The sequence below is a fragment of the Vipera berus genome (assembly GCF_964194415.1).
Source record: "Vipera berus genome assembly, chromosome: 11".
Classification (NCBI taxonomy): domain Eukaryota; kingdom Metazoa; phylum Chordata; class Lepidosauria; order Squamata; family Viperidae; genus Vipera; species Vipera berus.
The window spans coordinates 17862016-17889603 of record NC_138214.1 but is presented as its reverse complement, the minus strand read 5'-3'; the positions used below and the strand labels follow the sequence as shown (position 1 = coordinate 17889603).

The 27588-nt window shown below is 45.6% G+C and overlaps 1 protein-coding gene across 3 annotated transcripts; it reads right to left on the bottom strand.

Moving 5' to 3' along the window:
- Window positions 1-445: 445 nt before the first annotated feature.
- Window positions 446-27588, bottom strand: ARR3 (arrestin 3). 3 transcript variants are annotated; one of them, XM_081336336.1, is made up of 16 exons: window positions 27560-27588; window positions 25504-25534; window positions 23592-23652; window positions 18393-18437; window positions 16506-16705; window positions 15652-15711; window positions 14586-14653; window positions 9470-9605; window positions 8975-9059; window positions 7984-8056; window positions 7155-7292; window positions 6692-6775; window positions 5715-5738; window positions 3740-3792; window positions 1984-3064; window positions 903-1009 (listed from the first exon to the last, which is right to left on the bottom strand). In XM_081336336.1, the coding sequence occupies exons 1-15, from the start codon at window positions 27574-27576 to the stop codon at window positions 2820-2822; spliced, it is 1320 nt and encodes a 439-aa protein (XP_081192462.1). In that variant the 5' UTR covers window positions 27577-27588; the 3' UTR covers window positions 903-1009; window positions 1984-2819. The 3 variants fall into 3 exon arrangements, with proteins under 3 accessions (XP_081192461.1, XP_081192463.1, XP_081192462.1); XM_081336335.1 differs by lacking the exon at window positions 1984-3064 and having other exon boundaries at window positions 446-1009; XM_081336337.1 differs by lacking the exons at window positions 1984-3064; window positions 7155-7292 and having other exon boundaries at window positions 446-1009.

The following is a 27588-nucleotide window of genomic DNA, read 5'->3' as shown; positions in this document are numbered from 1 at the left end:
TTATATCCAGAACAAATATGGGACTAAAAAGTTTCATTTAGCATTTGAATAAGTTCTCTTTTCTTTTTTCTTTTTCTTTTTATATGTAATATTAGTATTGCTTGTAGTCATTTCATATGAGCTAGAGTGCGATAGAATTAATAGTTTATTGTTGTTAGCATATGGATGTTTATGATTGTTTTTTGCTTTTATACCTTGTACTTAGCTCTGGGAAGTCGGGGGGGGAGGGGGGAATGGGGGGGAGGGATAGGGAGGGTTAGGTAGGGGTGGGTGGAGGGAGGGGGGGATTGTTAAAGATAAAATGTACTGTAAAACTTTTCAATAAAAAAAAAGTAATGTATGATATCACAGAAAGAGTGGCGGAGGTTTGGAAGCAACCTCCAGCAGAGGTAGTGGGTCAATCTTCAGGAAATACAAACACATGTCCAGCAAAGTATTTTGATGGAATAACATTTATTCACACGATCACAGGGTATCTGGATAGTCAGCTTTTTCCAATAATGGCAATAATTCTTAGGAAAGGGTCTTCAGGTCCGCTCCCATTGTACTAAAACGATCAGAATCCGCTGGGGAAGGAGTCGATTGAGGGGGGAGGTGCACATTGGATCAGGAAGGGTCCAGCGGTTGGAAGGCCGGGCTTGGGAAAAAGAAACCAGGCAAAATGAAGAGTTGGAAGAGCCATCTTGGGGCACGGATGGCGTTCCCTTCGTTTGCACGCTTGGGGAGAAAAGCTTCACCGTACCGGGAATCTTTTGCAAAAAGCATTAAGGACAGAGGGAAAAAATAAGCTTACAAGAAATTATCACATTACAAATACGACACTGAGATACTAAGGTAAATGCGCAGAAATGATCTTGAAAATGCCCTAAATGATCTCGGCTTGGAGTATCATCCCCTGCTGAGGAGAGTTGAGCGTTAGCTTTTTCCTCCTCCTTCCTCCTGCTCGTCCTCACTTTCCCCTTCTCCTCCGAGTTTCTGGCGGGCAAAGTCTTCAACCATAATGTCATCACTGAAAATCGATGGAAAATATATCAAAGTGAGAGCCCAAGATATGGTAGAATCAGTCTCTGATCTTGCATTCTAGTCTTTATTCCCCCCTAAACTTTTCCCAGGACCGGAGTGAGTCGTACTTTCCACCATTCCATGCGCCCTTGGCTCAGCCCAGAGGGCCAGCCCCAAAGCAAATACCGAGAATGGAGGAGGCAGGAAGGAGGTGGGGCTGAAAGGCCCCTATCTCGGGGCTTTGGGGCACCCTCCCGTCCTTCCTGCTTCGTTGGTCTGGGTGGGGGGCTCCACCATGGAAGTTTGTTCTCTCAGAGGAGCGGGGGTGGGGGGTGGGAGTGGGGCTGAACATAACAAGGCAGGCAGAAGGAGATATGGGACCACCCCAGGAGATGGGAGAGGAAAGCGCTATGGAGACCGCTTCAAAATTCAGCAATTTCAGATACTCATTCAAAATGCAAGACTACATAAATACGATTTCGGGGAATGGGTTTGTCTAAAGCAGTCTTTCTCCACTGGAAAGCTTACAATATTCTCCTGTCTGGAAGTTGCCGGGGTGGAGAAACACCGGCGTAAAGCAGAGATTTTCAACCTTAGCAACTTGAAGATGCCTGGACTTCAACTTCCAGAAACCACCAGTCAGCAATGGGGAATTCTGGGAAATTCTAGCTCACCCATCTTCAAGTTGCCTGGGTTGAGAAACTCTGGTCTAAAAACTAGATAATAAAAATGTACAATGAGATGATCACATTTTCCTTCCGCAATGAAACACAAGAATATCATAAGCTTTCCAATTAATTAATTAATTTTTCATGGAAGTTGAAGTTCGGTAAAATTGCCTAAAATTATATTTTTGTGGTAGTCAGAAGAATCACCACTCCTTAACAACAGTCAGTTTTTGTCAGAGCTAAATTTATTTTGGAGAGCGAATTATCCATAACGACATGCTGCCAGTTCTAGTGTGGAGCCCTCTTTTCTTACCTGGATATTACTGTCAATCAGGAAGAGGCAGAGGATGAAAGAGAAATGCACACACCATTTAGTCACATTCATCATGACCACGTTATCCAAGAAAAACTGCCTGCCCACCTGTGTCTATTAGCTGGCCATGTGCAACACACACAGAGAGAGACACAAGCACAGACACACAGACATCAAGCAGGCAGCTCCAACTTCCCAGGCCTCTTTTTGAAACACTGGACAGCTGGGGCATCCAGGGGGCCGATGGGGGCCTGCAGGTTACAGATACTGGAAACCCAACTCGTCCCTCTCCAAGGTCTCGTCAACCTTCAGCCTGGTGCAGCCCTCCAAATGATGGGATTTCATTTGCCCCTCCCAAAACGGTCCTTGTCGGTGGGGCCGGGGAAAGAAAAAGGAGATTATTCAGGGAATTTAGCTTTTTGCAAGGCCTGGAAGGTCTGGTGCTTCGCCAGCATTGGGCTCAGGGGCTTAGATGCACTCTCTTGTTATTGGGGTGTGTGTGTGTGTGTGTGTGTTTTGTTTTTTTGTTTGTTGGAGGGTTGGTTGATGGACAGGTATTGTTTAGCTTTGGGTGCTGGTGGTCAGAACCATTCCATTCTGGAGCATCAATGGTGTCATTTAAATATATTGCCAGGTCCCCCCCCCCCCTCACTGCACCAAAATGATCAGAATCTGCTGGGGGAAGAGTGGGTTGAGAGGGGGCCACGCCTTGGCACAGGGTCAGGGTCCAGGGGTTGGAAGGCCAGGCTTGGGTTGAGGACCAGGGCTTCTCAATCTTGGCAACTTTCAGACAGGTAGACTTCAACTCCCCGGATTTTCTAAAATGAAAAAGGCATTTAAATCATGAGGAGAGGAATCCAGCCATCAACTGACTTGGGACTCCGATATTCTTCCCACAAAGGAGAGAGACCCGGGGGGGGGCAGCTGGGGGCGAGAGGAGGAGAAGCCGTTGCTGCTAACTGAAGGACGCTGCCTGCTGCTCCTTCCCGTTGGCCTCCTGGCTGCTGCAACCCCCTCGGCTGGGGTTGGCCGGGGGTCTCTTCCGATCCCCCAGGTCGGCTTCGGGAGCCCCTTCCCTGCCCTTTTGAAAAGATGGCAAAGACTTGAAAGTGGGGTTTGATATATTTTTTTGTTCACTACCCAAAATACTGGGGTTTTTTTCCCTGTAAAATTTGCTGTGTATTTAAAAGGCTGAACATCTAGATGTGTTTTTAACAGAGATGTGGAAAAGGGAGAGCCAGTAAGTAATCTATAGGGATCTTTTGGATCCAATGGATCAGAGAGTTTGAAGGACGCATGAACCGGACTTTCTGACAGGGCCTGCTTGTTACTGGCAGAAGCCGATCCCCACAAGGCCAGGCCGAGGGGGTCACTTCGGGTCTCCTTCATTCCCCCCCCTACTGGAAGGAAGCGGGCGGCCACTGTTTCCCAGTCCGTTCTTCAGGCTTTTTCATGGTTTTACGAATGGGAAAGGACACCTCTGTAAGCAGCCCTGCTGCCGTGTCCCCCTCTAAGAGCAGCGTGAAACCTCCCCAAAGGCAGACATTTGCTGCCTGCTTTGGGCCCTCGGGGCAGGCGGGACCCTCTCGTTCCCCCTCCCCTCCATCAGCGGCCCCTGGACTCCGCCCAGCACTGAACGGGGGCCGTGTGGCTGGTTCCAGTTTTGGGAACTGGAGCGTTTCCCACAGTCTGGCCTTTTCTCAAAGCCGCCACGTCTTGAGACAGCGAGGCAGGGTGTTGTCCGGGCAATACTTACTTTCGGGGGGCTTAGGATGCATCAGGATAACCGGCATCTCAACCGAGACGTCACTGGAAAAGAAACCACATCGAATTGCCCAAAGGAGGCACAGAATTTTTTTAAATACAAGATTCATTTAAGTTTTTACATACGTATTTAAGTATTTGTTAACTGGTCAATCTTACGACCTTGGGCCATAAGCAACAGAATAAAAAGAAACCCAATAATACATATAAAATAAATAAATGAGATATACAACAGAAATACACATGCTTGGAGGAAGGCCCATTGCCCAATCAGCTGGGGCCGAAGGAAGGTTGAGAAAAGAAGGCTTCTGCAGTTCTGACGACAAGAAGTGATGCTGCCTTCCATCCCATGGGCACCCTGTACCATCATAGGGAAAGAAGAAAGAAAGAAAGAAAGAAAGAAAGAAAGAAAGAAAGAAAGAAAGAAAGAAAGAAAGAAAGAAAGAAAGAAAGAAAGAAAGAAAGAAAGAAAGAAAGAAAGAAAGAAAGAAAGAAAGAAAGAGAAAGAAAGAAAGGAGGGAGGGAGGAGCCTCCTGCACCACCAATGTAACCTGGATGAGAAGGGATGCTCGGCGGGCCTTCTTCAGATGTCTCAGGCTGCCTAGACATGGCACATGGCCATCATCCAACCGAGGGGGGGGTAGAGCTGGGCAAAGGACCCCCAGGGGCAGCTTCTACCTGCTCTTGAAGCAGGAGTGATGAGTCCAGAAGCTGCTCCCTGCAGGGTTAGCGCAACCCCAGGCAAAGTCACAGCTCAGTATTTATTGACAAAGGGCAAGTTAACCTGCAAAATATTTAATCTGAGCCTTCTTTTTTTAACCCATCTAGACACTGTCAGCCCTCCTGGACAAACCAGGCAGGGAACAGGACTAGATGAGCCGATTCTACTTTATTGTAAACGTTAGCAGAACCTGGCAAGTCTGAAGGCTCAAACGTCCCACTAACCCCCTGATCAATTCGGGCAAATTCTTCCTAAGCTTCTTCTTCTGGCCATTGATCCATTCGGGGCTCCGGCCTCCCTTGTCTGATGGTTCCTTACCCAGCACTTCTTCCCCTCTGTCCCCCCCCCAAGGTCATTCCCACATCCCATCACCTCTCCAGACACTGGCTCAGACTGTCACAGCATCTCTCAGTCAGCCTGGACTGAGGATAAAAATTCGGGTGCCCTCAATATAGTGGTGACCCCTAAGCCCAACTGCCAGATCACTTTACCCATCGGCTTCCGTGTAAGTTGGACAAGTGAGTACCAAGCATTACAGCACACCCACGCTGGGGTGGCCGTGGACTCACGCGTAGCTCCAAGGGCCACCAACTTGCTACCCCCGACAGGCAGTTGTGAAGCTCTGCTGTGCCTCCTTCCACACACATCCAAGCAACCCAAATGACCGTAACAGTTTTGTATTGATGTATTCCTCGTCCACGCCACAAAATTAAACCACTTTCATTCTAATATTGTTTGAGCCTTTCACTTTCTCTCAGTCTCCACAGACGCAACGGTTGTCACGTTCTTGGCTTCCTTATAGTCTGTGCGTTTGTTCCTCTTATTCTAAGCTGCCATTTTGCCCTGGTTGTGGTTGCAGATGGGCCCACAGAGACTAAACTCTGCCAGCCATCCTGAGCAACCAAGGCTTTCACGTCGTGCCTTTTAATAAGAGCCAACTCTAAACCAGGTCACCAGCCTTAACCGCACCGATGCCATGGGCGCTGTTTCCCGCTAACAGGAAGGACAGGAACGGCACATCTTGGAATCACAGCCCAAATTGTTCACACTCTTCTGTGCAAGCGGGACCTCTAATCCAGGGGCCACCCTGAAAGGCAACTTACTGGCACCCCAATAACGCAACTGAAAGGTACCGCGGCGTGAGGGCCTCCCTCCGAGCACGGCCCTTAAAGCTTAAGCCAGGCGCCTTTCAAAACGATCGGGAGGGAACCGGTTTATTCAGTTTAATCCATCAGTCAGCCCTTACCTTGAGGTGAGATCTCCCAGGATGCTGTGGGGAGAGGAAATGGTCAATAAGGAAAAGACAAAGATCACTTCACACATACGACAGGGGAGATATTTTATTGGTTTGTTTGTTTAATGCCTGTATTATTCTTATACACAACTCAAAGAGGGGAACATCCCTAATACTCCTTCCTTCTCTTTTTTCCCCCCACAACAACTCGGGGAGGTGGGCTGGGCTGGGCTGGGTGGAGCCCCTCTGCTGGCAGCCCTAGAGCAATTGTAATACCCTTTAAAACCAAAGGCCACCCAGACCTGTACAGGGAGTCCTCGACTTACGGCCACAACTGAGGCCCAAATTTCTGCAGCCAAGCGAGTTAAGTGAATTTTAACCCATTTAACGACTTTTCTTGCCACAGTTGTTAAGTGAATCACTGCCGTTCTTAAGTTGGTAACAGGGCTGTTAAGTGAAGCTGGCTTCCCCTTGGTTTTGCTGGTCAGATGGTCACAAAAGGGGATCACGTGACCCCGGGACACTGCAATGGTCATAAATGTGAGTCAGCTGCCACGCGTCTGAAGGCGAATCACGTGACCCTGGGGAGGCTGCAGCGGTCATAAGTGTGAAGAACGGTCCTAAGTCGATTTTTTCAGTGCCGCTGTAACTTCGAACGGTTGTAAGTCAAGGACCACCTGAACTTGACCCAGCAGATCGTACGAATGAAACAGAATCAAGCGATGAGGCAGGAAGACGTGGGGAGCAGGGCGACCGAAGCCCAGCCGTGGGCCCCGGCTCTGGACTGGCGCTCTGGGCAGACTGCAGCTCAGATCTGCTCTCAGCCATGGAAGCTCCACCACCGGCACCCGGCAATGGCTGGGCAGCCTCCCTGCCAACTGGGGCTGAGTTCCCCAAGGAACGGGGGGGGCACAGAGGGAGAAAGAGGCATTGGGGCAGAATCCAAAGGGGGCTTTTTCATGCTGTTCTTGTAGAAAAAAAAGACTCACCCTCCTCTCGATACCACCAACGTGACTTTCACCTTGTAGGAAACCAGGATGCCCTGAACCTCTTTGTCCATCCCAGGCCGCAGACTAAGAAGAAAGAAGGGGAGACGTTGGAAGAGCAAGAGCAGCGAGACAAGAAGTGAAACTACCCCCCATCCCATGGGGCACCCTGTGCCAAGAAAGAAAGAGAGAGAGAAAAAAGAGAGAGAGAGAGAGAGAGAGAGAGAGAGAGAGAGAGAGAGAGAGAGAGAGAGAGAGAGAGAGAAAGAAAGAAAGAAAGAAAGAAAGAAAGAAAGAAAGAAAGAAAGAAAGAAAGAAAGAAAGAAAGAAAGAAAGAAAGAAAGAAAGAAAGAAAGAGGAAGGAAGAAAAAGAAGAAACAGAGAAGAAAGAGGAAGGGAGGGAGGGAGGGAGGGAGGGAGGGAGGGAGGGAGGGAGGGAGGGAGGGGGGGAAGTGCTTCCTCTTACATGGTGGTGGAAGCCAGGTTGGTGTCCCCGTGCTTGAGTTTGCCATCCAGAGCCAAGCCACACTTCTCACGATTCTTGCTCAACAAGGGAGTCACCTCATATGTTTTGGAGAAAGTGGAATTTGCACCCACGTTCTCCCTATAGGAAAGGGAAGGGAAGGTCTGTCAATGAGAAGCTGGTGGGTTCGGCTGATGATTGTCAAAACTCCAGCTTGGAACCAATGGAGAAAATAATTTTTCCCCAGAAGAGAAACAGACTTTCATCAAGGGAGGCCTGCAACCCCCATTCTGTGGGCCCCTTGTGCACGCCAAGGAGCAGCTCCACTGTGTGCATATGCGCTGGAAAAGGCAAGAGGGACGGGCTCCCTCAGAGGCATCAAGGCAGACAATTTCATGGTACTTCTGCTCCCTCCTTTCCTGAATTCACTGGAATTATCCCAAATTCATCTAAAGCGAGCAATTTCATAATCTCCTTCTGCTTCTGAACCAACCAGATCGCTTAAACAGCCATTTCCTCCATTTTTCAGAGGGAAAAAGTGCATTCCCCGCTTCACTTTGGGGGTGACCTTTTCCCTCGCCAAGGGCTTTCTGATCTCCGTATGACATGCAACTATAAAGATTCCATTTTCAAAAACGTCTGAAAATCCAAGCTCTCATTTTCAAACAGGAATAAAACACGTGTACTGTGACACGTTTTGGGGCAAAACAGAAGAAAAATCAGAGACGCTGTGCCTACAACTGCTGCCTTTACCCCAAGAGAATCCTCTGCTGAGAATGGACCACCCCCCTCTCTTCTCCTCAACTCCCACCACCAAAGACCTGCCACTTACACAAACTCCTCTGAGCAGACCGTCTTCGTGTAGTTATCCAGGGAAAAGAGAACCACGTCGGTCAGCTGTTCGACTGGAGAGAAAGAGGGAGACACAGGAGCACAGGGGTGGTCCTCCGAGATTGCAGGGAGTGGGGGATTTTACGCAGATATTACAAGTTTACCAAACCATTCAGGTGAGCTGTGTCCCTAATAGTTTAATATTTCAGAATAACAAGATTTGGAAGGGACCTTGGAAATCATCTGCTCTAACCCCCTCCTCAGGCAGGAGACCCTATACTATTCTGGACAAAAGGCTGTCCAATCTCTTCTTAAAAACTTCCAGGGATGGAGCGCCCGTCTTCCAAAACCACATTCCTGTGTTCTGACTGCTGTACAATAAACTGCCTGAGCTCAAGTGATGAAATGGTTCACGCTAATGTGAAGATGGGATTGGGGATTAGAGCTAGGGCTGTCATGCGCCATGAATGATAGAAGAGGCGTGTTTGGGAATACAGGTACATGCAACATTCAGTCTGTGATATAAACTGAGCAGGGAAATAAGCAATGATGCACAAGGTCTTTGGGGTTTTCTTCTGCATCACTCACTGGCATCCCTCCTAATCAGAAGGACACACAAGTGACAAAGCTCCTCTGAATGTCACTCTTTTGTACTTGTACTAGGCCCGGGGTAGGCAACCTCGGCTCTTTTATGACCCATGGACTTCAATTTACAGAATTCCTGAGCCAGCATAGGATTTCTGGGAGTTGAAGTCCATGAGTCATAAAAGAGCCGAGGTTGCCTACCCCTGGCCTAGGAGGTCACCCTCAAAAGGAACAGAGGTTGCATCGGAAGATGTTTTGTCACTTTCCCCCCAGAAGAGAATCCTGGATAAATATTACTGGGTGATGCAAAAGGTTAAAAGAAGAAGGTGGGCGGAGGACCCAATAAGGCAACAGCTGATTCCACCATGAATGGGCTGCTTCCGTGGCTTGTTTAATTTCTCCCTTACCTGTTATTTTAATTTTCTTTACAATCTTGCTGGTGGTATTGTTTATGTCCACATTAATTCCAATGGGGTCCCCATGGTAATAAATCTGAAATCACAATATGTTACTAAAATCAGATAGAAAATAAGCATCCTGTTATCCTGGAGAGAAGCACCACTCAGCAAACACCTCTGCCGTCTTTCTTTTTTCCCCTTCTAATCTTTTGATGCTACGCTGCAAACCTACCCATCTACGATTAGAAGAAATTCAGCCTTAGGAAGACAATAAACATGGTTAAAATCAGAAAAAAAGTCGATGACAAAGCAGTGTCTGTGAAAAGTGCCTATCCTCTGGAAGGACCTGCAATTTCAACGAGCCAGGAGCCAGAGTTCCCACAATCCCACCTCTGCTTGGGATGACCAGTCAGAGCTCCAAGGAGAGAAGCAGACGGGGGCCAGGACAGAGGCGACTAGCACCACACCCGGGTCCAGCTGAGAAGAGACCACAGCGACACTGACCTCCTTATCCATAGACGCCTCGAGGTGCAGGGGCTTGTCTGACATCATGAACTGCCTGTTTATTTGGGTTTTGGGTGCTAGGCCCGTGAGGGCGGGGGCAAACTGCACCTTCCGGATCACCAGGCGCACCGAATTCCTGGAAGGAAAGGAAAGGAGGGATGAGCACGCCGGAGCCACAGCGAGAGGCAGGAGAGGGAAACCTTAGGAATTATTCTCAGAGCTTTGCCAGGTTTTTGAACTATGATAGATTTGTGAGGGAGCAATCCTGTCCCCCCCCCCCCCAAATGCTGAGAGAGGGGAAAAATCAGCCAGAGTTAACCCTGGCAACCTGGACAAGGGCAGAGAGCATTAGAGCCTGTTGAACAATCAGAAACTTGAAGTTTTTCTCTCTCTTTCTCTCCCTCCCTCCCTGCCGGGGGGGGTGACTCTAAAGAGGGGCTGGAAATACTTCATGTAGCCTTCCTCTTTCACCTTTTACCCCACTGAGAAGAAATGTTTCAGCGTAGAGAATAAGGAGAAAGCAGTCACAGACAGGAGTTGGAGAGTGAAGTGGAAATGACCTTTGGAGACAGGAGGAAGAGACACAGTTTAGACCAATGAAACTTGTCTCCAAAGGAGGAGGGGTCGCAAAAGCATCTCAAAATGGGCCCTCCCCAGCTTTGGGGGGAATAAAACTGAAGGAAACGAGGGGTACTTTCAGGTGTGGAAAGCGCATGAGGCCTGAAAAACACAGAGACTTTGGAGATGTTTTGGGGGAGAAAGAGGAGGCCATAACACAAACACACACACGCAGGTATGGGATTGCAACATCAGCTTGAAGCCAGGAGCCCAAAACCCAGCAAAGAGATGGCATCCCATCTCTAGCCACTAGTTAGCCATCCTCAAGGAGTATCAGGATGTCAACGTCCAAAAAGCATTCATTTGCCCTACAAACTGACCAGCATCAGCACCCATGTTTTTCGTCCTCAAAAACAAAGAGGACAAACAACAATCACTCTGAAGAGAGCCCACATGCAAGCCATTCACGGCTACAAAGACCCGAACAGAGTGACAATTAGAGACCATCATCCTCTCCCACTTATCTCAAATCTGCTAGTCTGGCTAACAAATAACCAATATTATTCATTCTGAATAATCTCTTTGCGTGTCACCCATGTCAGAAATCTATTGCGAAAATTACAGGACCAAAAGCTCTTGCCAAACTAGAAAAATGTCCATTTGACCTGTCTCAATTGGACCATTTGGGCCACAAAATCTCCACATGCACACAGTGTGAAAGATGAGATTTCTCAGCTTTGCTAACTTCTACAGGAAATTCATCCCGTTTTGCTGACCTTGTCCCAGCTCCTCAGAAACGGTTGGTGATTCTCCTGGTCAACTCAAAAGCAAATGGCATTTCGAGAGTTAAAACAGCTCTTTGCTTCTCAACCTCTGATGGAATACGCACTTGGAGAGACGGGGCAGGGCCAGCTCAGAGTTTTCCCAGGGAAGAGCTGGCATATGCCACCAAAGCGATGCCCACATTACGAGACTGCACAGTCCCAAACCGGAGGAGGGAGAGGGAAGAGGTTCCGGTAGCCACACCCCTCTGAGGATAGATCGAGTAAGGTAGCGAGTTCTAGTTTGGCCAGATTCCGTCCATCAGGTGTAAGCAAACAAAGGAGTGGACTCAGTTGATTTCACTCTGTTGTCTTTGGGCTTGACCCTGACCCTAACCCGTCCTCTGCCACCCTGATCCCTCCCACTCCTCCGTGGTGCAAACAGACGCCTCAGATGCAGTGGCAGGAGCAGCTCTACTCCAGGAAGAGAAGGAGCGGAGGGCATATTTACTTTTACTCCAGAGGTGTTCTGTTCCAGCCTACGACCGGTCCTGTTGGAATGTCAGGGACAACCCCTTTTTATATTCAATAGGCTGGAATTAATCCAACCAAATTTATTTGCAAAAACTAAACGAAACAGTTCAAACCAAAGTTAAACAAATACAGACCAAGACTTTTATCAGAAGCTCTTCAAACGGTTGCCTTCAGCAACCAGCACCTCCCACACATTCCCCTTTTAAACAGCAGTCTCAAGGCGTGGCTTCTCATTGCCTTCTCCCGAGTTGCCTCATTGCTTTCCTTTGCTCAGTTCTGCTAAATTGCCTCCTACTCCTAGCGTCCCTGAACAGAGCCAGCTGTGGATCATCTTCTTCCAATCTTTCAGGCTCACACAGCTGGGTCTGAGGAGGAACAAGATGGGAGGGGCCTGGCTGAGAGTTCTGCGGTGCATCAGAACCTTCCTCTGACACCAAAGGCTCTCCAAACCCCTCCTCCTCCTCCTCTTCAGAATTGTCCGACTCAGCTGCCAAAACCACAGGCTGACACTGAATCACAACAAGAGGGCTCTCCTTCCAGCGAAAAGGAACTATGACATTTTCAATAAAATGTTGGTAGTAAAAATGGAGACACCTTATAGAAGACCGTACAGCCCATAAAAATTCATGCAAAATACCATACCCTGGCAAATCAGGGCACAATTTTTCTCTCACTTTGATTTTTATGTCTCAGAAGAAGCTTCAAGATACCTTCTCACATAAGCTGGACTAGAAGACCTCTAAGGTCCCTTCCAGTCCTGTGCTTGAATGATTCTATTTCAATGCCCCACCCAAAGCAGGAGTCCTTATACCACCCGACAAATGGCTGTCCAATCTTTTCTTGAAAGCCTCCAGCAATGGAGCACCCACAACTCCAGGAGGCAACCTCTTGCATCGATTAATCATTCTCATTGGCAGGAAATTCCCCTTTATTTCTAAGTTGGATCTCCCTCTGGGGAGCTTCCACCCACTGCTTCTTGTCCTGCCTTCAGGTCCTATGGAGAATCAATCAATGCCCCTCAAGTATTGGAAGACCACTATCACGTCGCTCATAAGCCTTCTCTTCATTAGGCTAAACATACCTAGTTGCCATAGCCATTCGTCATACAATTGAGCCTCCAGACCCCTGATCGTCTTTATTGCTCTCCTCTGCGCTCTTCCTGGGGCCTCTGTTGATGCAGCCTAGGACTGCACTGGCTTTTTGACAACTGCAGCGCACTGTTGGCTCATACCTAAACGGTTGTCCACCAGGACACACAGATCCCTCTCACAGTTACTACTGTTGAGCCAGAGTGCCGCCTATTCTATACTTGTGCCTTTGTCTTTTTCTTGCCTAAGTGTTAGACCTTAGTTTTCTCACCACTGAACTGCATTTTGTTAGAAAGGGTTCTGAATCCTCCTGAATCTTGAGTCTCTCTTCCAAAATGGTAGCAATTCCCCCCAGCTTTTAGTCTTTCGCAAATTTAAAGAGTGCCTCTTATCTTATGGGTGCAGGATAAAACCTGGCTTCCCTCCACACAGTCCCACTAAGGCCTACACACTGAGGGAGGTTGGTGGCAGTATTGTGTATCCCACACCATTCTATCTTGCCAAGAAGTAGACTATGGTCCACTTTGTCAAATGCCTTACTGAGATCCAAGTATAATTCTATCCACGACATTTCCTTGTCCACTAATTTAGTCATTTTATCAAAGAAGGTAATAAAGTTTGTTCAGCATGACCTGTTAACAAAACTGTGTAAACAGCCACTTGTCTGAACAGCCACATGTCTGAAATGGCATAGGGTCTGCTGCTTGAGCAGGACTAGAAGGGTCCCTTCCAGCTCTGCTCTGCTCTGCTCTGTTCTATATTCTGTTCTATTCCATTCCATTCCAATAATTCTAATTCTAATTCTATCTTATTCTATTCTATTCTATTCTATTCTATTCTATTCTATTCTATTCTATTCTATTCTATTCTATTCCAATAATTCTAATTCTAATTCTCTTATGCTATTCTATTCTATTCTTATTCTATTCTATTCTATTCTATTCTATTCTATTCTATTCTATTCTATTCTATTCTATTCTATTCTATTCTATTCCAATAATTCTAATTCTATTCTATTCTATTCTATTCTATTCTATTCTAATTCTATTCTATTCTATTCTATTCCAATAATTCTAATTCTAATTCTCTTATGCTATTCTATTCTATTCTATTCTATTCTATTCTATTCTATTCTATTCCAATAATTCTAATTCTAATTCTATTCTATTCTATTCTATTCTATTCTATTCTATTCTATTCTATTCTATTCTATTCTATTCTATTCTATTCTATTCTAATTCTATTCTATTCCATTCCATTCTTCACCTTGTTCATTTCTAGATGTTCACAAATCTACTATTTGATTATCTTTTCTAGGATCTTCCCAGGTATTGATGTCAGGCTGATTGGTCTGTAATTTCCTAGATCTGCTTTTTTTGCCCCTTTTTTGAAGACTGAAATCACATCAGCTCTTTTCCAGTCCTCTGGCAGTTCCCCAGTGCTCCAGGAGCCCTGAAAGATTTTGTTCTGTGGTTCTGCCAGCTCTTTGGTACATCTAATCCCGGAGATTTAAACTCATCCGAAGATCTGAACTTATCCAGAGCAGATCAATTTCTTACCTACTTTGACCTACATTCCTATTCTCTCCCACACTGTGCTGCTTTTGACAGGTTTCACTGTTTTTTTCCTTTTGCATGAAGACAGATGCAAAGAAAAAATTAAGCAGTTCTGCTTTCTCCCTGCTGCCCGTCACTTTCCTGCCATTTCCTCCTAGTGGTGTCTGGGGAGCCCCGGTGCCTTTTTGCTGAACTTTTTGCAATTCTGGAAGGTTCTTCACTTGAAGGGTCAGACTGAGCTTTTGATGGACATTAAGATGATGGAAGAGGTGACAGTTTTCAGTCAAGTTTCATACTAAATATGAAACTTAAAATATAAGAACCGTAAAATATAAGAAGCAGAAATAAAAAGGCTATTTCCTCCCCTCTGAAGATTTAATACAGCTGAGGGTAAAGAATAATGAGAAAGAAGGAAGTCGAGAGAAGAAGGACTTAGGGTGTTGGGGGACCCCTGCCAAGGGCTCCCCCAAACTTCTCAAGGGCCCTGTCACTTCTATCTTCTTACATCCTATAAAAATGTTTACTTTAGAAAGAAATGAATGGTGGGGATTTACTTTCAGTTGAAAAGCAAAATAACTGTACTTTAAGCTCAATAAATATTAAAATACGCTGGCCTTACTTCTTAGGAATTTTCTCTTCCACGTCTTGAGCACAAAATGCTTTCACCTCAAAGTCCACACCACAGGGCTAGGGGAGAGACAAAGAGGAGAAGTTACAAGTTGACTGGAGGCAAATTGTGCCTTTATTTACAATTATCGATGAGAAAAAAAACTAAAAGAGGAATTTTAGCCCCCCAAAATTCCCCCATGTTACGGAGCATTTACTCTAGGTTGCAACTGACATGGTGTAAAATGGGCCACAGGAAGATGAGAAGCAGTGACCGATGGACTAATCACCAGGGGGGGGGATTCTTGCATGACATCTATGGAGAGTCTCAGTCATCCAGGCCATGGTTGTTCCAAAGGTGTTTTTACAAAAAGGGACCGGAGTTTGTTTTTCCTTGAAGACCTTTCGCTTCTCATCCAAGAAGCTTCTTCAGTTCTCAGAAGAAGCTTCTTGGATGAGAAGCAAAAGGTATTAGAAAAAAAACAAAGTCCAGTTGTTTCTGGAAAAAGCACCTGATAGACATTCTTGCATTAGAAAGGCAGTGGACTAGAGGGCCAGTTCCTTCCAAGACAAGCCCTCTACGATTCTATGCAGCCACAGATAAAATACACTTAGAGAAAAGATCAGGTTCCTATTTGCTACCCAGAACCAGCGGTGGGGTCCTGAGAGCGGCGCCACTTTCTCTGCTGCTGCTTCATCCCTTTTGTACTTAGCAGTGGTTGCTCCAGAGACACTGCAGTTCGTGCAAGAAAGGCCAAGGAGACAGATACGGAGAAAGATAGAGAAGAACTGATCATCTGAGTAACCTTTACAAAAACGAGACAAGTGGGGCGAGCTGGAAGCAGAGCTAAGGATCCAGGCAAGGCAGCAGGCAAGTAGGTAGGCAGCTCCCAGGGAAACTGGCTGGGCTGGAAGGATGGGCCTGGGGCTACGGCTGGGGAGTGAGTCACCCTGGGAAACCGAAGCCTCGGGGCTCCCAAGACTGAGGGGGGCCCTGGGAGTCCCTAGGCTGGCACTCGGCTTGGTGGCCCACCCTACGGGGGAGAAGAGTAACATCCAGACATGAAGCTGCCACCCACCTTCCCAGCGTCATCTGGTCCCGGCTGCAGCGTGATTGAACAGGGCAGGTTGGTCGCCATCTGTGGGAACAAAAAAACAAAATGCAGTAACCCTCCAGAAGAGAGTTCCAGGAATGAGGACACACAGAGCCAAAACCTCTCCCTTCCTAAAAGACTAGGAAGTACCACATCTTCAGCAAGGTCCCTGAGCGGTTGGGGGAGGGGGAGGGGGGGTAAGGGGAGTAAAGGAATGTGAGAGGCATTTCAAAATCTTTTAAAACCTTTAAGAGTTTTCCAAATTTTAAATTAAAGGTCAAATACAAATAGATATAAAAATTGAAAAACAGCAATAGCAATAACACTTAGACTTGTATACCGCTTCATAGTGCTTTACAGCCATCTCTAAGCGGTTTATAGCGTCATCACATTGCCCCCCCCCAACAGTCTGGCTCCTCATTTTACCAGGCTTGGAGGGATGGAAGTCAATCTTGAGCCGGTCAGGATTGAACGGCTGGCTGTGTGCAGAGTCAGCCTGCAACACTGCATTCTAATCACTTGTGCCACCAGGGCCCCTAAAAACTAGCTCTTAAAAGCTCCTGAACTCCTAAAAAGTTAGAAAGAAGAGAAGTGTAGAAAGAGCTGAAGAAGGAAGAAAAAATAGTGACTTCTGACTTTTTTCCATGCAGCAGAATGCAAAAAACAGTTGCAACCTCCATCTTTTGCTTTACATAGGAAGAATTTGAGTTGATGGGGTAGTCCACAGCCACATCTCAGAGGTTTCCGATGCCACCCACAGCCGTTGGGCAGCCCACACACGCAGCAGCCGTGGCTGTGGGAAGAAAGGGGGAAGGGAAGCCAGACAAATCACCGGATACCTCAAAGGTGAAAGGGTAAGCATGCTCTCCCAACTTCTTGATCAACTTGTCCTGTAAGGGTGTGAGGGTCTTCGGAACCTGGTCCGGCAATGGTGGGTACAGCTGAGTTGTGAGGAGATAGAGATCCTTCCGGAAGGTCAACCCGATGACATCCAGGTCATCTCGACCATACCGGAATGCACATGTGAGAGTCACGTAGACTGGACCGTCAGAGGATGAAGGACACAAAAAAGAGCAGAGAAGAATACAAAATACAAGAGTGCTCGTAAGCAGTTTAGGTGAAGAGATGAAGGGGGGAAAAACACAATTCCCCTTAGTTCAGAATAAAAAGGTTCCTAATTAAGGTAGTAAGTTAATTTCATTTTGTAGACCAGGAATGCTATATACATAGTAAAAAATCAAAAAGTAGGGATTTTTTTTTTCATAACCTGTCATGTTTGGAAGATTGGGACCCCCAGAAGACAACGGATCACAAATTTAACATCTACATGAAGACACTTGGGGGGATTGTTCACTGCCATGTGGTAAAGTATCATCACTATGCTGATGATATTCAGTTATACAGTATATATCTGCCTTTCGAGAACTAGGCAATGCTGTTTATGTCTGGTCCTGGAGCCTGGGGATTTGATGGGGGGGGGGGCTCTCGATGAGAAAGAGGCTTCAATTGAAAATGGATTCTTGGTTTTGGAGCTTTCTAGATCTTTGCTGGTTTTGGTAGCAAACACCAAATATCTTTTGTATTGGATGTGGTGGAACTCCCTCAGACTGGTAAACCAGACAAGAACTCAACTACATGAGCTAATTCTACTTTATTATAGGGCTACGTTAACATCATCTTGCAACTCCCCACACCTGATTTTAAGCCTCTGATCCCTTGGGGCAGATCCTTCCTTCTTTCCCTGACCATTAAGTGACTGGGGGCTCCTGCTTCTCTTCTCCGATTGCTTCCTAGGCAGCCTCTCTTCCCCTCATCCCCCAAGGTCATCCATACATTCCATTACACAGACAAACCTGGTACACAATCTGGAGGTCCTTGTGGACTCACAACTCCTGCTTGAGGAACAGGCGACAGTTGTGGCTCGTACGGCTTCACACTGTGGGCGAGTTATGCTCTTTCCTGGACCATGAGGCTCCACTTACAGTCCTTCGTGCCCTGATCACCTTCAGCGTGGATTCCTGTAATGTGCTCTACATGGGGCTGCCCTTGAAAAGTAACTGGAAGTTTCGATTGGTGCTGAGTGCAGCTGCATGGACAATTCCGTGTGCCCTGGGGTCAGGGGTCCTCAACCTTGGCAACTTGTGGACTTCAACTCCCAGAATTCCTCAGCAAGGAATTCTGGGAGTTGAAGTCCACAAGTCTTCAAGTTGCCAAGGTTGAGGGCCCCTGCCTTAGGACACCTTATACTTCTGTTCCACGAGCTTCATTGGCTTTCAGTCTACTTCCAGGCTTTGGCCTCTAGCCTGGGACCAGGCAATTTGAGGGACCGCTTCTCCCCAATTCCATATGCCCATCCAGCAGGAAGGGTGTGAGTCCCGTTTGCTAACTGCCATCTGCTGGAAGCTAGACGAAGTGCCTCTTCAGAGGTGGCTCCCACCCTTCGGATTATCATTCCCGCTGAGATGAGGTTAGCCACATCCCTGTTAGCAACCATGAGGATCCCACCGGGAGCTGAGAGACGTCTAGATGGTACTTGGATGGCTGTTATCCTCTTGCAATCTTGCTGATTAGGTATTTTATTATGTTTGCTGCTTGAATTGTTCGCTGTATGCTGACCAGAGTCATGTCCAGTGAGATGGCTGGCCTTATACATTTGCTAAATAAATAAAGTAGGTTTCTGAAGAGGGCAGAGAGAGAGAGAGAGAGAAAAAAAACAAGAAAAGTACCTTTCCTGTCATTCACGGTTTCCGGGTCCAGCAAAACAACTCCATCTGGAAATAAAAATATAACAGAACCCAGTTTAAAAAACAGAACAAAAAAAGATGAAGAATGGTGCAGAAGGCTTCTCTCCAGGCATCGCAATAAAACCCCACAGCCAGTTTCATGGCTCTGCAGGGGAAGGTGAGGGTCCCTGGAGGCCAGGTGGTCTTGTCATCTATTCCGCCTGTTGAAACCAGAAATCCAACACGAAAAAAGGGAAGACAACACAAGTGCCGTTCTGGTTGCAAGCAACAGGTGTTGGATTACAAACTTTAGGTGGGGGTGTGTGATGAATTCCACTCTGTTAACCTCACCAAGGAGGGCAAAAGTATATCTTGAGAGCACTGTGGCCTGGTTAGGGGGGCTTCAAGTTGGAGTCAAGGGGGAAGGAGTGCTAAGATGGTTGTTATAGCAAGGAATGGATTGAACGCAGCAGCAAAGCCCTGGGTTTTGCAAAGTACGAGTTCAACAAAGACAGAATGGAAATAGAGGCTGAGAGGAAAAGAGAGGCTGAAGACAGAGACTCTGATCTATGATCTTAAATGACTCCATATGAATGCACAGCGTATGGGATCAAGCAAGATGAGCAGGCATCATAAGGCAAAAAGGCAAAAAGGAACAAGTCGGGATTGATGGGAGTAGAGAGAGAAAAAAACAATAGAGAAGGTGGTATGGTGCTGTCTATCAGGGATGCATTTACTGGTATAGATTAAAAAAATCAAGAACGTTAAAGGTTTAGGCCATGGGCGTCCAACTTTTTGACTTGCCTGAGCTGCACTGAGTGAAGAGGAATTGTCTTGGGCTACATATAAAATATATACCGGTAATCAATGTATATAAATAACAAACTTCCTTTATTTTTTACGTTTTTATTATATCTTGTGGAAGAATATTACTAGCTATCTAGGACCACATCTAGAGGTAGGTTTAGCTGAGACTCCGAGATTCAAGCAACAAATTGAGAAACGCCGTCTAAAGCAGGGGTGGGCAACCTTGGCTCTTTTATGACTCGTGGACTTCAACTCCCAGAATTCCTGAGCCAGCACATAAAAGTCATAAAAGAGCCAAGGTTGCCTACCTACCCCTGGTCTAAAGGAAGAAGACTGGAATTGAACTGAGCACATAAGGAACAACTAACTACCAAAAGAAAAAAGAAGAACCCTTAGACATAGACTGATGGAGACATGTCCATCACAGAAGGGGGAAAAATTAAGCAATCTAATCTAGTCCAGCCAGCTTCCCTGGACCAAAGAGATTAGTTTCATTTCCTTCCCCCTGGAATAAAGTGCAGGCATCTGGAGAAGGGACATCATCAGCTGTACCAGTGACAGGAAGAAAAGTAGACTCAGTTCCCCTGCGCCTCAAAAAACAAAGGCGTCTCTTGGTGCTAGGAGATTCACCAGTCAAAGGAATGGAATTTGTAGAGTGGACAATTCATCAAGGAGCAAAAATCAAAGATACAACTAAGAGTTACTAAAATAATTAACCCCACAGATGATCATTCCTTTCCCCTCTTTCATGTGGGGATCAATAACACCACAAAGAGCCTGAAAACAATAACAAGAGATTACAAACAGCTAGGAATGAAAGCCAAAGAAATGGCAGTACAGGCAATGTTTTCATCTGTACTTCCAACAGAAGGTAAACATCCAATGAGGGAACAGAGACCTTTTAAAATAAAACACTTAAAGGCGGATGCCACGGAGAGAACCCAGACCACAGTCTAAATCAGGGGTCCTCAACCCCCGATCCAACGCCCACTGGTGAGCCATGGGCCCCTTTGGAACCTGGCGGCGGAAGTGGTGGGCAGAAAAGCTTGTGTGCGTGAGCATGAAATGCTGATTTTTTTAAAAGTGGTGAGCGCACACATGCGAAGCCATACCCAACCCCACTCCACCGCTGCCATATCCAGAAGGATTGGAGACATCTGGTCTAAATGACCTCTATTAAGAGCATCTGGAAGGGAAACCAAGAAGAATGCTTTCTGAAAACAACTGGATCAGCTAACCTGAAAGGCTTTAAACCAAACCTGAAAGGGGAAGGAGGCCAATCTTTAGGACCTAATCCCAAGCGTAAACCTCAAGACCACCAGTCAAGTATAGGGAGGCCTTGACTTGGCGACTATATGAAATTACAACGGCACTGGAAAAAAATGACTTAACAACCATTTTCCACACTTATAGCATCTCCGCGATCACACAATCAAAATTCTGATGCTTGGCAACTGGCTCCTGTTTATGATGGCTGCAGAGTCCCAGGGTCACGTCACCCCCTTTTTGAAACCTTCTAACGAGCAAAATCAGTAGAGAAGCCAGGTTCGCTTTAAACCATGGTTAACAACTCCAGTGATTCATTTAACAACTGTGGCAAAAAAAGATCAAAACTCACTTAACAACTGTCTTGCTTAGCAATAGAAATTTTGGGCTCAATTGTGGTCATAATTCGAGGACTAGCTGTAGTGTAAAAGAAGGGGAACTCAGATATAAAATAGGAGACACAGGAAGCAAATGCAGGGACAGCCAAAAAGAATTGAGTACCTATACACTAACACTCAAAGCATGAGTAATAAACAGCCTGAACTTGAAGTCCTACTACGTGATGGCAGTTATAACACTGTTGTCATTAGGGAAATTGGTGGGGCGAAACCCGTATTCGGAACATACTGCTTAGAAGGGTTTAGATTGTTCAAATGAAATAGACCTAATAAAAGAGGAACTGCTGGAGTCACATTATGTGTAAGAAATTCTCTACAAAAATTCCAAAAACTAAGCCTTGAATACATTTGGGTTCACATAAAAGGAGAAAGGAACAACATTGCCACAGGCATATACTACAAACTACCCAATCAAGCAGAGGAAACAGACGAACCTTTTGCTAATCGGTCAACTAAAGTGAGCAAAAGGTATATTACAATAATAATAGGGGACTTTAGCTACCTTGGCATCAACTGGGAGACACACTCTGCACCAAGTGGGAGATCAAATAGGTTCCTGATGAACCTAGCAGACAACTTTGTCATCCAAAAGACAGAGGCGGGAACTAGAGAATTAGCTACACTGAACTTAATTCTTACTAACAGATGAAATGATAGAAGGGGTTGAAGTTGTGGGGACTTTGGGGGAAAGTGACCGTATCACATTGGAATTCAACATAAGGCAGGCACAGGAAATTGAACAAAGTCAAATTAAATCACAGCAGTAACTGTGACAGGCATCCAAGTGTCCTGGTGGAAAACCACCCCCCTTTTTTAAAAAAGTATGATCCAGCAGTCTGCTGCAGCTGCCAAAAAAGCCAATGCAGTCCAAGGATGAATCAAGAAGTGTAAAGATAACCTGATAACCTCAGAGACAAAAAAGAAAGGTATAAAAAATGGAAAGAGGAACACATGACTAAAACAGAATATCAGCAAATAGCCCAAACCTGCTAGGACAAAGTCGGGAAAGCTAAGACTCAGAATGAAGTAAGGCTTGCAACAAATGCCTTTAAAAAAAAACCACTTTATTATGCAAAAACAAGAAAAATGTCAAGGAAGTGATGGGTTCACTGATGCGAGAAGGGAGAAAGTAACAGGGAGAAAGCAGAATTATTCAATTCATTCTTTGCATTTGTCTTTACGCAAAAGGAAAAAAACAGACCAACCTGTCAAAAGTTCTGTAGAAGACAGAATATGAATACCAGTCAAAATAGGCAAGAAAATGGTAAGAGGACACTTATCTACTCTAGATGAATTGAGAACACCAGGACCAGATGGATTTCACCCCGGGGTTGTGAAGGAGCTGGCAGACATGACTGTAGAACCACTAAATCTGTGGATTTCTGGAACCAAATCTGTTCCTCCGGGAAACTACCGGAGGACAGGAAAAAAAGCTGATTTGGTTCCATCTTCAAAAAAGAAGAAAAATGGACCCAGGAAACTACAGACCAACCAGTCAGACATCAGTACTTTGCAAGATCCTGGAAAAGATAATCAAGCAACAGATTTGCTAGAAACAAGCAAAACTATTATTGCATTCTTTGACAAAGTGATTAAATTAGTGAAATGCTGTGGACATAGTTTAGTTAGACTTCAATTAGGCATTTGCTGAAGTAGATCACAACCTGCTTCTTGATAAGACAGAAAAAATGCAGGGTAGACAGCATCAACATCAGATGGATTTTTAAACTGGCTGACCAACCACATTCAATCTGTACTGGTTGGGGAATTCTGGGAGTTGAAGTCCACACTGCTTAAAATTGCCAACCTTGAGAGAACATTGTGTCGTGGTTCCGATAGATGAAACCATTTAAAAGAACTTCAAGGCAAAGATTTCTTCCTTAAAGAACATTTTATTTAGGAAACAAAGTATCAGCACTTAAGACAGGTGAACCCAAGGCTGAAAACCCCTCCCTCAGGATACAAAGTGACAAGCTGCAATTCCCACCCCAAAATTGCTGTCATAAATCAGATTCACCAATTATTTCAAAACGGGGCCTTCCTCCCAGCTTTTCAGCCCGCCAAAACCCTTATCAGGACTGACCTTGATTCTCATCCAGAAGTATTGTTATGGCTAACTGAGAAACTTAACATTCATCTAAAATCTCTAAACTAAACTGTGGCAAAGGCAACAAAATGAAAAATGGCTTCAGTTCAGTATGTTGCAACGTTGACACATTGTCTTAACTGAATAGCTAAAAATGCTCCATCTTCCTTTCTCTTCCTCCCCCATCTTATACCAATTTAAATCCTAAATCGGGCCTAGTCACGCCTTGCGTCTGATGAAGTGAGCTCCTGAAAGCATACGTCTTTTAATAAAAAGGGTAAATCAGAAAAGGGATTAGCAGATTCTTCTAACTTTTGGTTGCCTAGAGCAGCGGCTTCCAACCTTTTCTATACCCCCGTGCCCCTAGAAGGCTTCTGATATATTCTCGCACCCCTTACAAAAGTTCAAAATCAAGGCAATGAACTATGCATAGACACTATAATTCTGAAAACCCAAGTTTCCGCACCCCCTGGAATATCGTCTCGCACCCCTGCCCTAGACTAACACAACTGCATTAAGTAGCTGTACAAGTTCAGATTATCTTGTTACAGAACCTGCTTGGCCCTCTATGTCACCATCTTCCAAAAGGGTGCAGGATCTGTAGAATGAAATCAGCACTAACAGGATTTAAAGCAAATCACATACCGACAGGTTCCACAGATTCCACGTGATCCACAAAGTCTCGCTTTCCCAGGTAGATGGATAACTGGATAGGCAGGAGACAGAGAGAGAGAGAGAGCTGGTTCTCCACCTTTGCTTACAGAGATCTTTCACTCAATAATCTTGGCCAATGGCATCATGACAAAGGTTGGCTCTTCCACATCATACTACTCGGAACTGAAAAATCCCTCCCTGACGGTCCCCCATCGGTTTGGCCTGAAACATCGAGTGGTTCTAATTTGCAGATAATGCAAAATGATGTGGAAAATAAATTCAAAATGATGTTGGAAAGATTAGAGAATGGGCTGCAAAGTACAGAATACAGTTTAAGACACAAATGAAACATTTGGCCTTTTATTGATTTATTTTAGGAAAAAATAAATGAAATACACAGTGCACTATGTGATAAGACAATAAGATTATTGCCACTTGTTTTCTGTGAACACACTGGCACACATTAAAAAATGAAAGTCTGATACCCCCCTCTCAAAAGAAAATAACCATACATGCGCATGCGCGCACACACACACACACACACTATACACACACACAGTGTGTGTGTATATATAGATATGTGTGTATGTATGTATATGTATGTATGCATACATACACACACCCATTACATATACATATGTACGTTAATCACAGCCCATTTTGAATACATAGCAGAAAAAAGAGTCTTGAGAGTTAACAAGGTTGATACTGTACACTATGTAGTATATAGCTGGTACTATACGGGATAAGGGATTGATAATATGCTTGATATATGAATCAGCAAATGGTATCATAAGAAATATAGTTTCCACACCAAAGGGAGCACTTATTCTGCATTAGCCCAACCATACCGTTTCTGAGCATCCTATTTCAAGAATAATTGAGAAAAATTAGAATAGCAATAGAGGAGGACCGGGAGAACTAATTTTCAGCAGAAGAGATTAAGATAACCGGATAATTGTAGAACTTTGGAAAAAGTCTGCAAAGATTCATGACACGAAAATGACCAAGTTTTGACAAACCTATTTAGGTAATTTGAAACTTAACAGCAGGAGCTGAAATAAAAGCAGGGTTTGGCCCCCACCCATCTTTCCCCCAATGAAAGGGGGGGAAAGGCCCAGGGAAGAAGGCAGGAACCTCCTGTGACACCTATTTAGGGACCTGGTGCAATTTAAGCTGCTTGGGGGGGGGGCCCTCTAAGCCGAATCCCTTTTGAAAAAAGATCTCTAGCTGAGAAGATTAATGGCTTGGACAAAGATCGGCCTGGGCTTTTCTTGGCTGGCTGCTCTAATCCAGAAAATGGGGCACAACCTTTCTTTTGAGTTACAGGTAGTCCTCAAGTTACCACTGCAAGGGGACCCAAAAATTTATGTTGGGACATGAAATATTTCTTAACTGAGCTTGCCCTATTTTACGACATATCTTGCCACAGCTGTCAAGTGAATCTGGATTCCCTATTGATTTTGCTTGACAGACGGTCGCAAAAGTGTATCACGTGACCCCGGGACACGGCAACCGTCATAAATTTGAACCAATTGCCAAGCATCCAAATTTTAAACATGTGACAACAGTCATAAGTGTGGAAAACGGTCATAAGTTTTTTTTAATCCATTGTAATTTTGAACAGTCATTAAATGAACTTTTGTAAGTCGAGGACCACCTGTATTGCATTTAGAGAAATTGCCCATCTCAGGGCCAATTCCTGCAACCACCTGGATGTGTTAGAATCAACCCAACTGAACTGTCCCATCCAAAGCTTGATCAGGGGGCTGGACTAGAAGACCTCCAAGGTCCCTTCCAGATTCTATTCTATTCTTATTAAGACCCTGACAACTGCCACAGGATGCCAATTAGCCAGGAGTTAGCCTCCTCATGGTGTGTTTACAGCAAACCAGGATCTTACCTTCTCATTGGAACAAGTCTTCTTAAATACTCTGCCAAGAAAGAGAGAGAGGAACAACTGGGAGAAGAAATTTCAGAGGCTGGGCAATACATTATATATGGCGTAATACTCAAGGTGGCACAAAATAGTTAAAAATTTAAAATGCGTTTGTTAAAAGTGTGCCCATGAGGCATTCCTGGACAGCTACAGAGAACATAAACAGTAGGAATAGTATAGGCCCAGGGGTAGGCAACCTTGGCTCTTTCATGACTCGTGGACTTCAACTCCCAGAATTCCTGAGCCAGCATGGCTCAGCTTGGAAACCTCTCCCTTTCCCCTCAGCGTGGCTGGCTCAGGAATTCTGGGAGTTGAAGTCCACCAGTCATAAAGCAGTCTAGGGCTAGGCCAGGGGTAGGCAACCTTGGCTCTTTTATAACTGGTGGACTTCAACTCCCAGAATTCCTGGGCCAGCCATGGCTCAGCTTGGAAACCTCTCCCTTTCCCCTCAGCATGGCTGGCTCAGGAATTCTGGGAGTTGAAGTCCACGAGTCATAAAAGAGACAAGGTGGCCTACCCCTGACTACAAGCAGGAGGCTCTGATTTACATCAAAGGCCTAATAGCAGATTCCTCTGTCCAAAAGGCAGTAACTTCGCTCCTCCTGGATTCTTCCAGAGTCTCAAAGATCCCAGATTTGAATCCGAGCTTTAGGAGCAATATCACTTTAGCTCCTTTCCCCAGTTCCAGAATCTTGAATTTTAAAAGATATCCCTCCCCCACCCCCCATTTTTTTTAAAAAAATATCTCTAGAAGAAGAAAGGCTGAGATCTCCCATTGCTCCTTGCTGAGATCCTGGGCTCCATCAGGGGAGGGGCTGCTCAGGGGGAATCCTTTGTTTCTGGGGGTGGATCTGTCAATGGGGAGGCAGCGGGGGGGGGGGGGAGGGTTGAAGCAGTCACATCTCTGGGGTTGCTTATCATCACGGCAATAACCCATATCTTCCTGAGCACTTTCATCTCCAACCTTCATTTTCTGCTCCCCAATGTTCACAAATTTATTTATTTATTTTACAAAAAAGAGATTGTAATTAAAATATTGATTATTTATAAAACATACAGGCCACTTTTCCTGTGACACAGCAATCCATTCTAATTGTTCAAATGGAAGAGAATATCTGAACTGTGGAATCCTTGGTGGTCTCTGAGCTTCGTTGGTAGGTTTTTTATGTCCCGGCTAGGAAATGGCTGATTTGTCTGGAGGGCAGACATAAAAGCACCAGGACTGTAACAGCCACTATGTAGGGCAGACGGCCAGAAGACTTGCAGTGCGCATCCATGAAGACCAACCAGCAGTCAAAGGACACAACAAAAACTCCTCAGCCTCACAACCAGAGTTTCAACTGGGAAACTGTGAGCATCTCAAACCAGGCCAAATGGCAAAGAATGCTGAGGAATTGAATAGACACGTAAAGATAAACCATACCATTCACAATCAAAAAACCCAAACAAAAATACTAGAGCACGTCCTCTCCAGCAACTGACACCCAGATAAGCAGGGATTAATACCAGACCATCACACAGAAAACAATACCCTAACCAAGCAACTACCCAGGAGAAAACCACACCCTGGGCAAGCGACTAAGCAAGAAGCAAACCCCGCACTCAACCAAGTTCAGACACTGCCGAGGACTCCACCATTCTCATTCTTGCTAAAATTGTAAGAGTTGAACAATATCACTGAAAATTGTGCTGTAATTGAAACTTCACCAAATTATGAAATGAAGCTGAGCGGATGGAGAAAAGGGGCGGGGGGCATTATCTTCCTGCACTACGGAATGTGAGCAGGGAAACCCAAAGGGTATCAGCTTAGCAACCAATGGGGGCGAGGGGGTGTCTGCGGGCTCCAGCTGCCTCAAGCGCAAGTGGAAAGGGCCTTGTCTAGGAGAGTCGGGCTGAAGAGAAGCCCCACTCGCCCCTCCAGGAAGGCTTCTGGGGGGGGGGTCTTTCGCTGGGCTGGGGTGAGGCAGTGAAACGAGGCGCTCCCTCCTCACAGACCGCAGGGAAGCCAAGCCAGACCTACTTTGGTCCGGCAGCCATCTTTGGGGACCG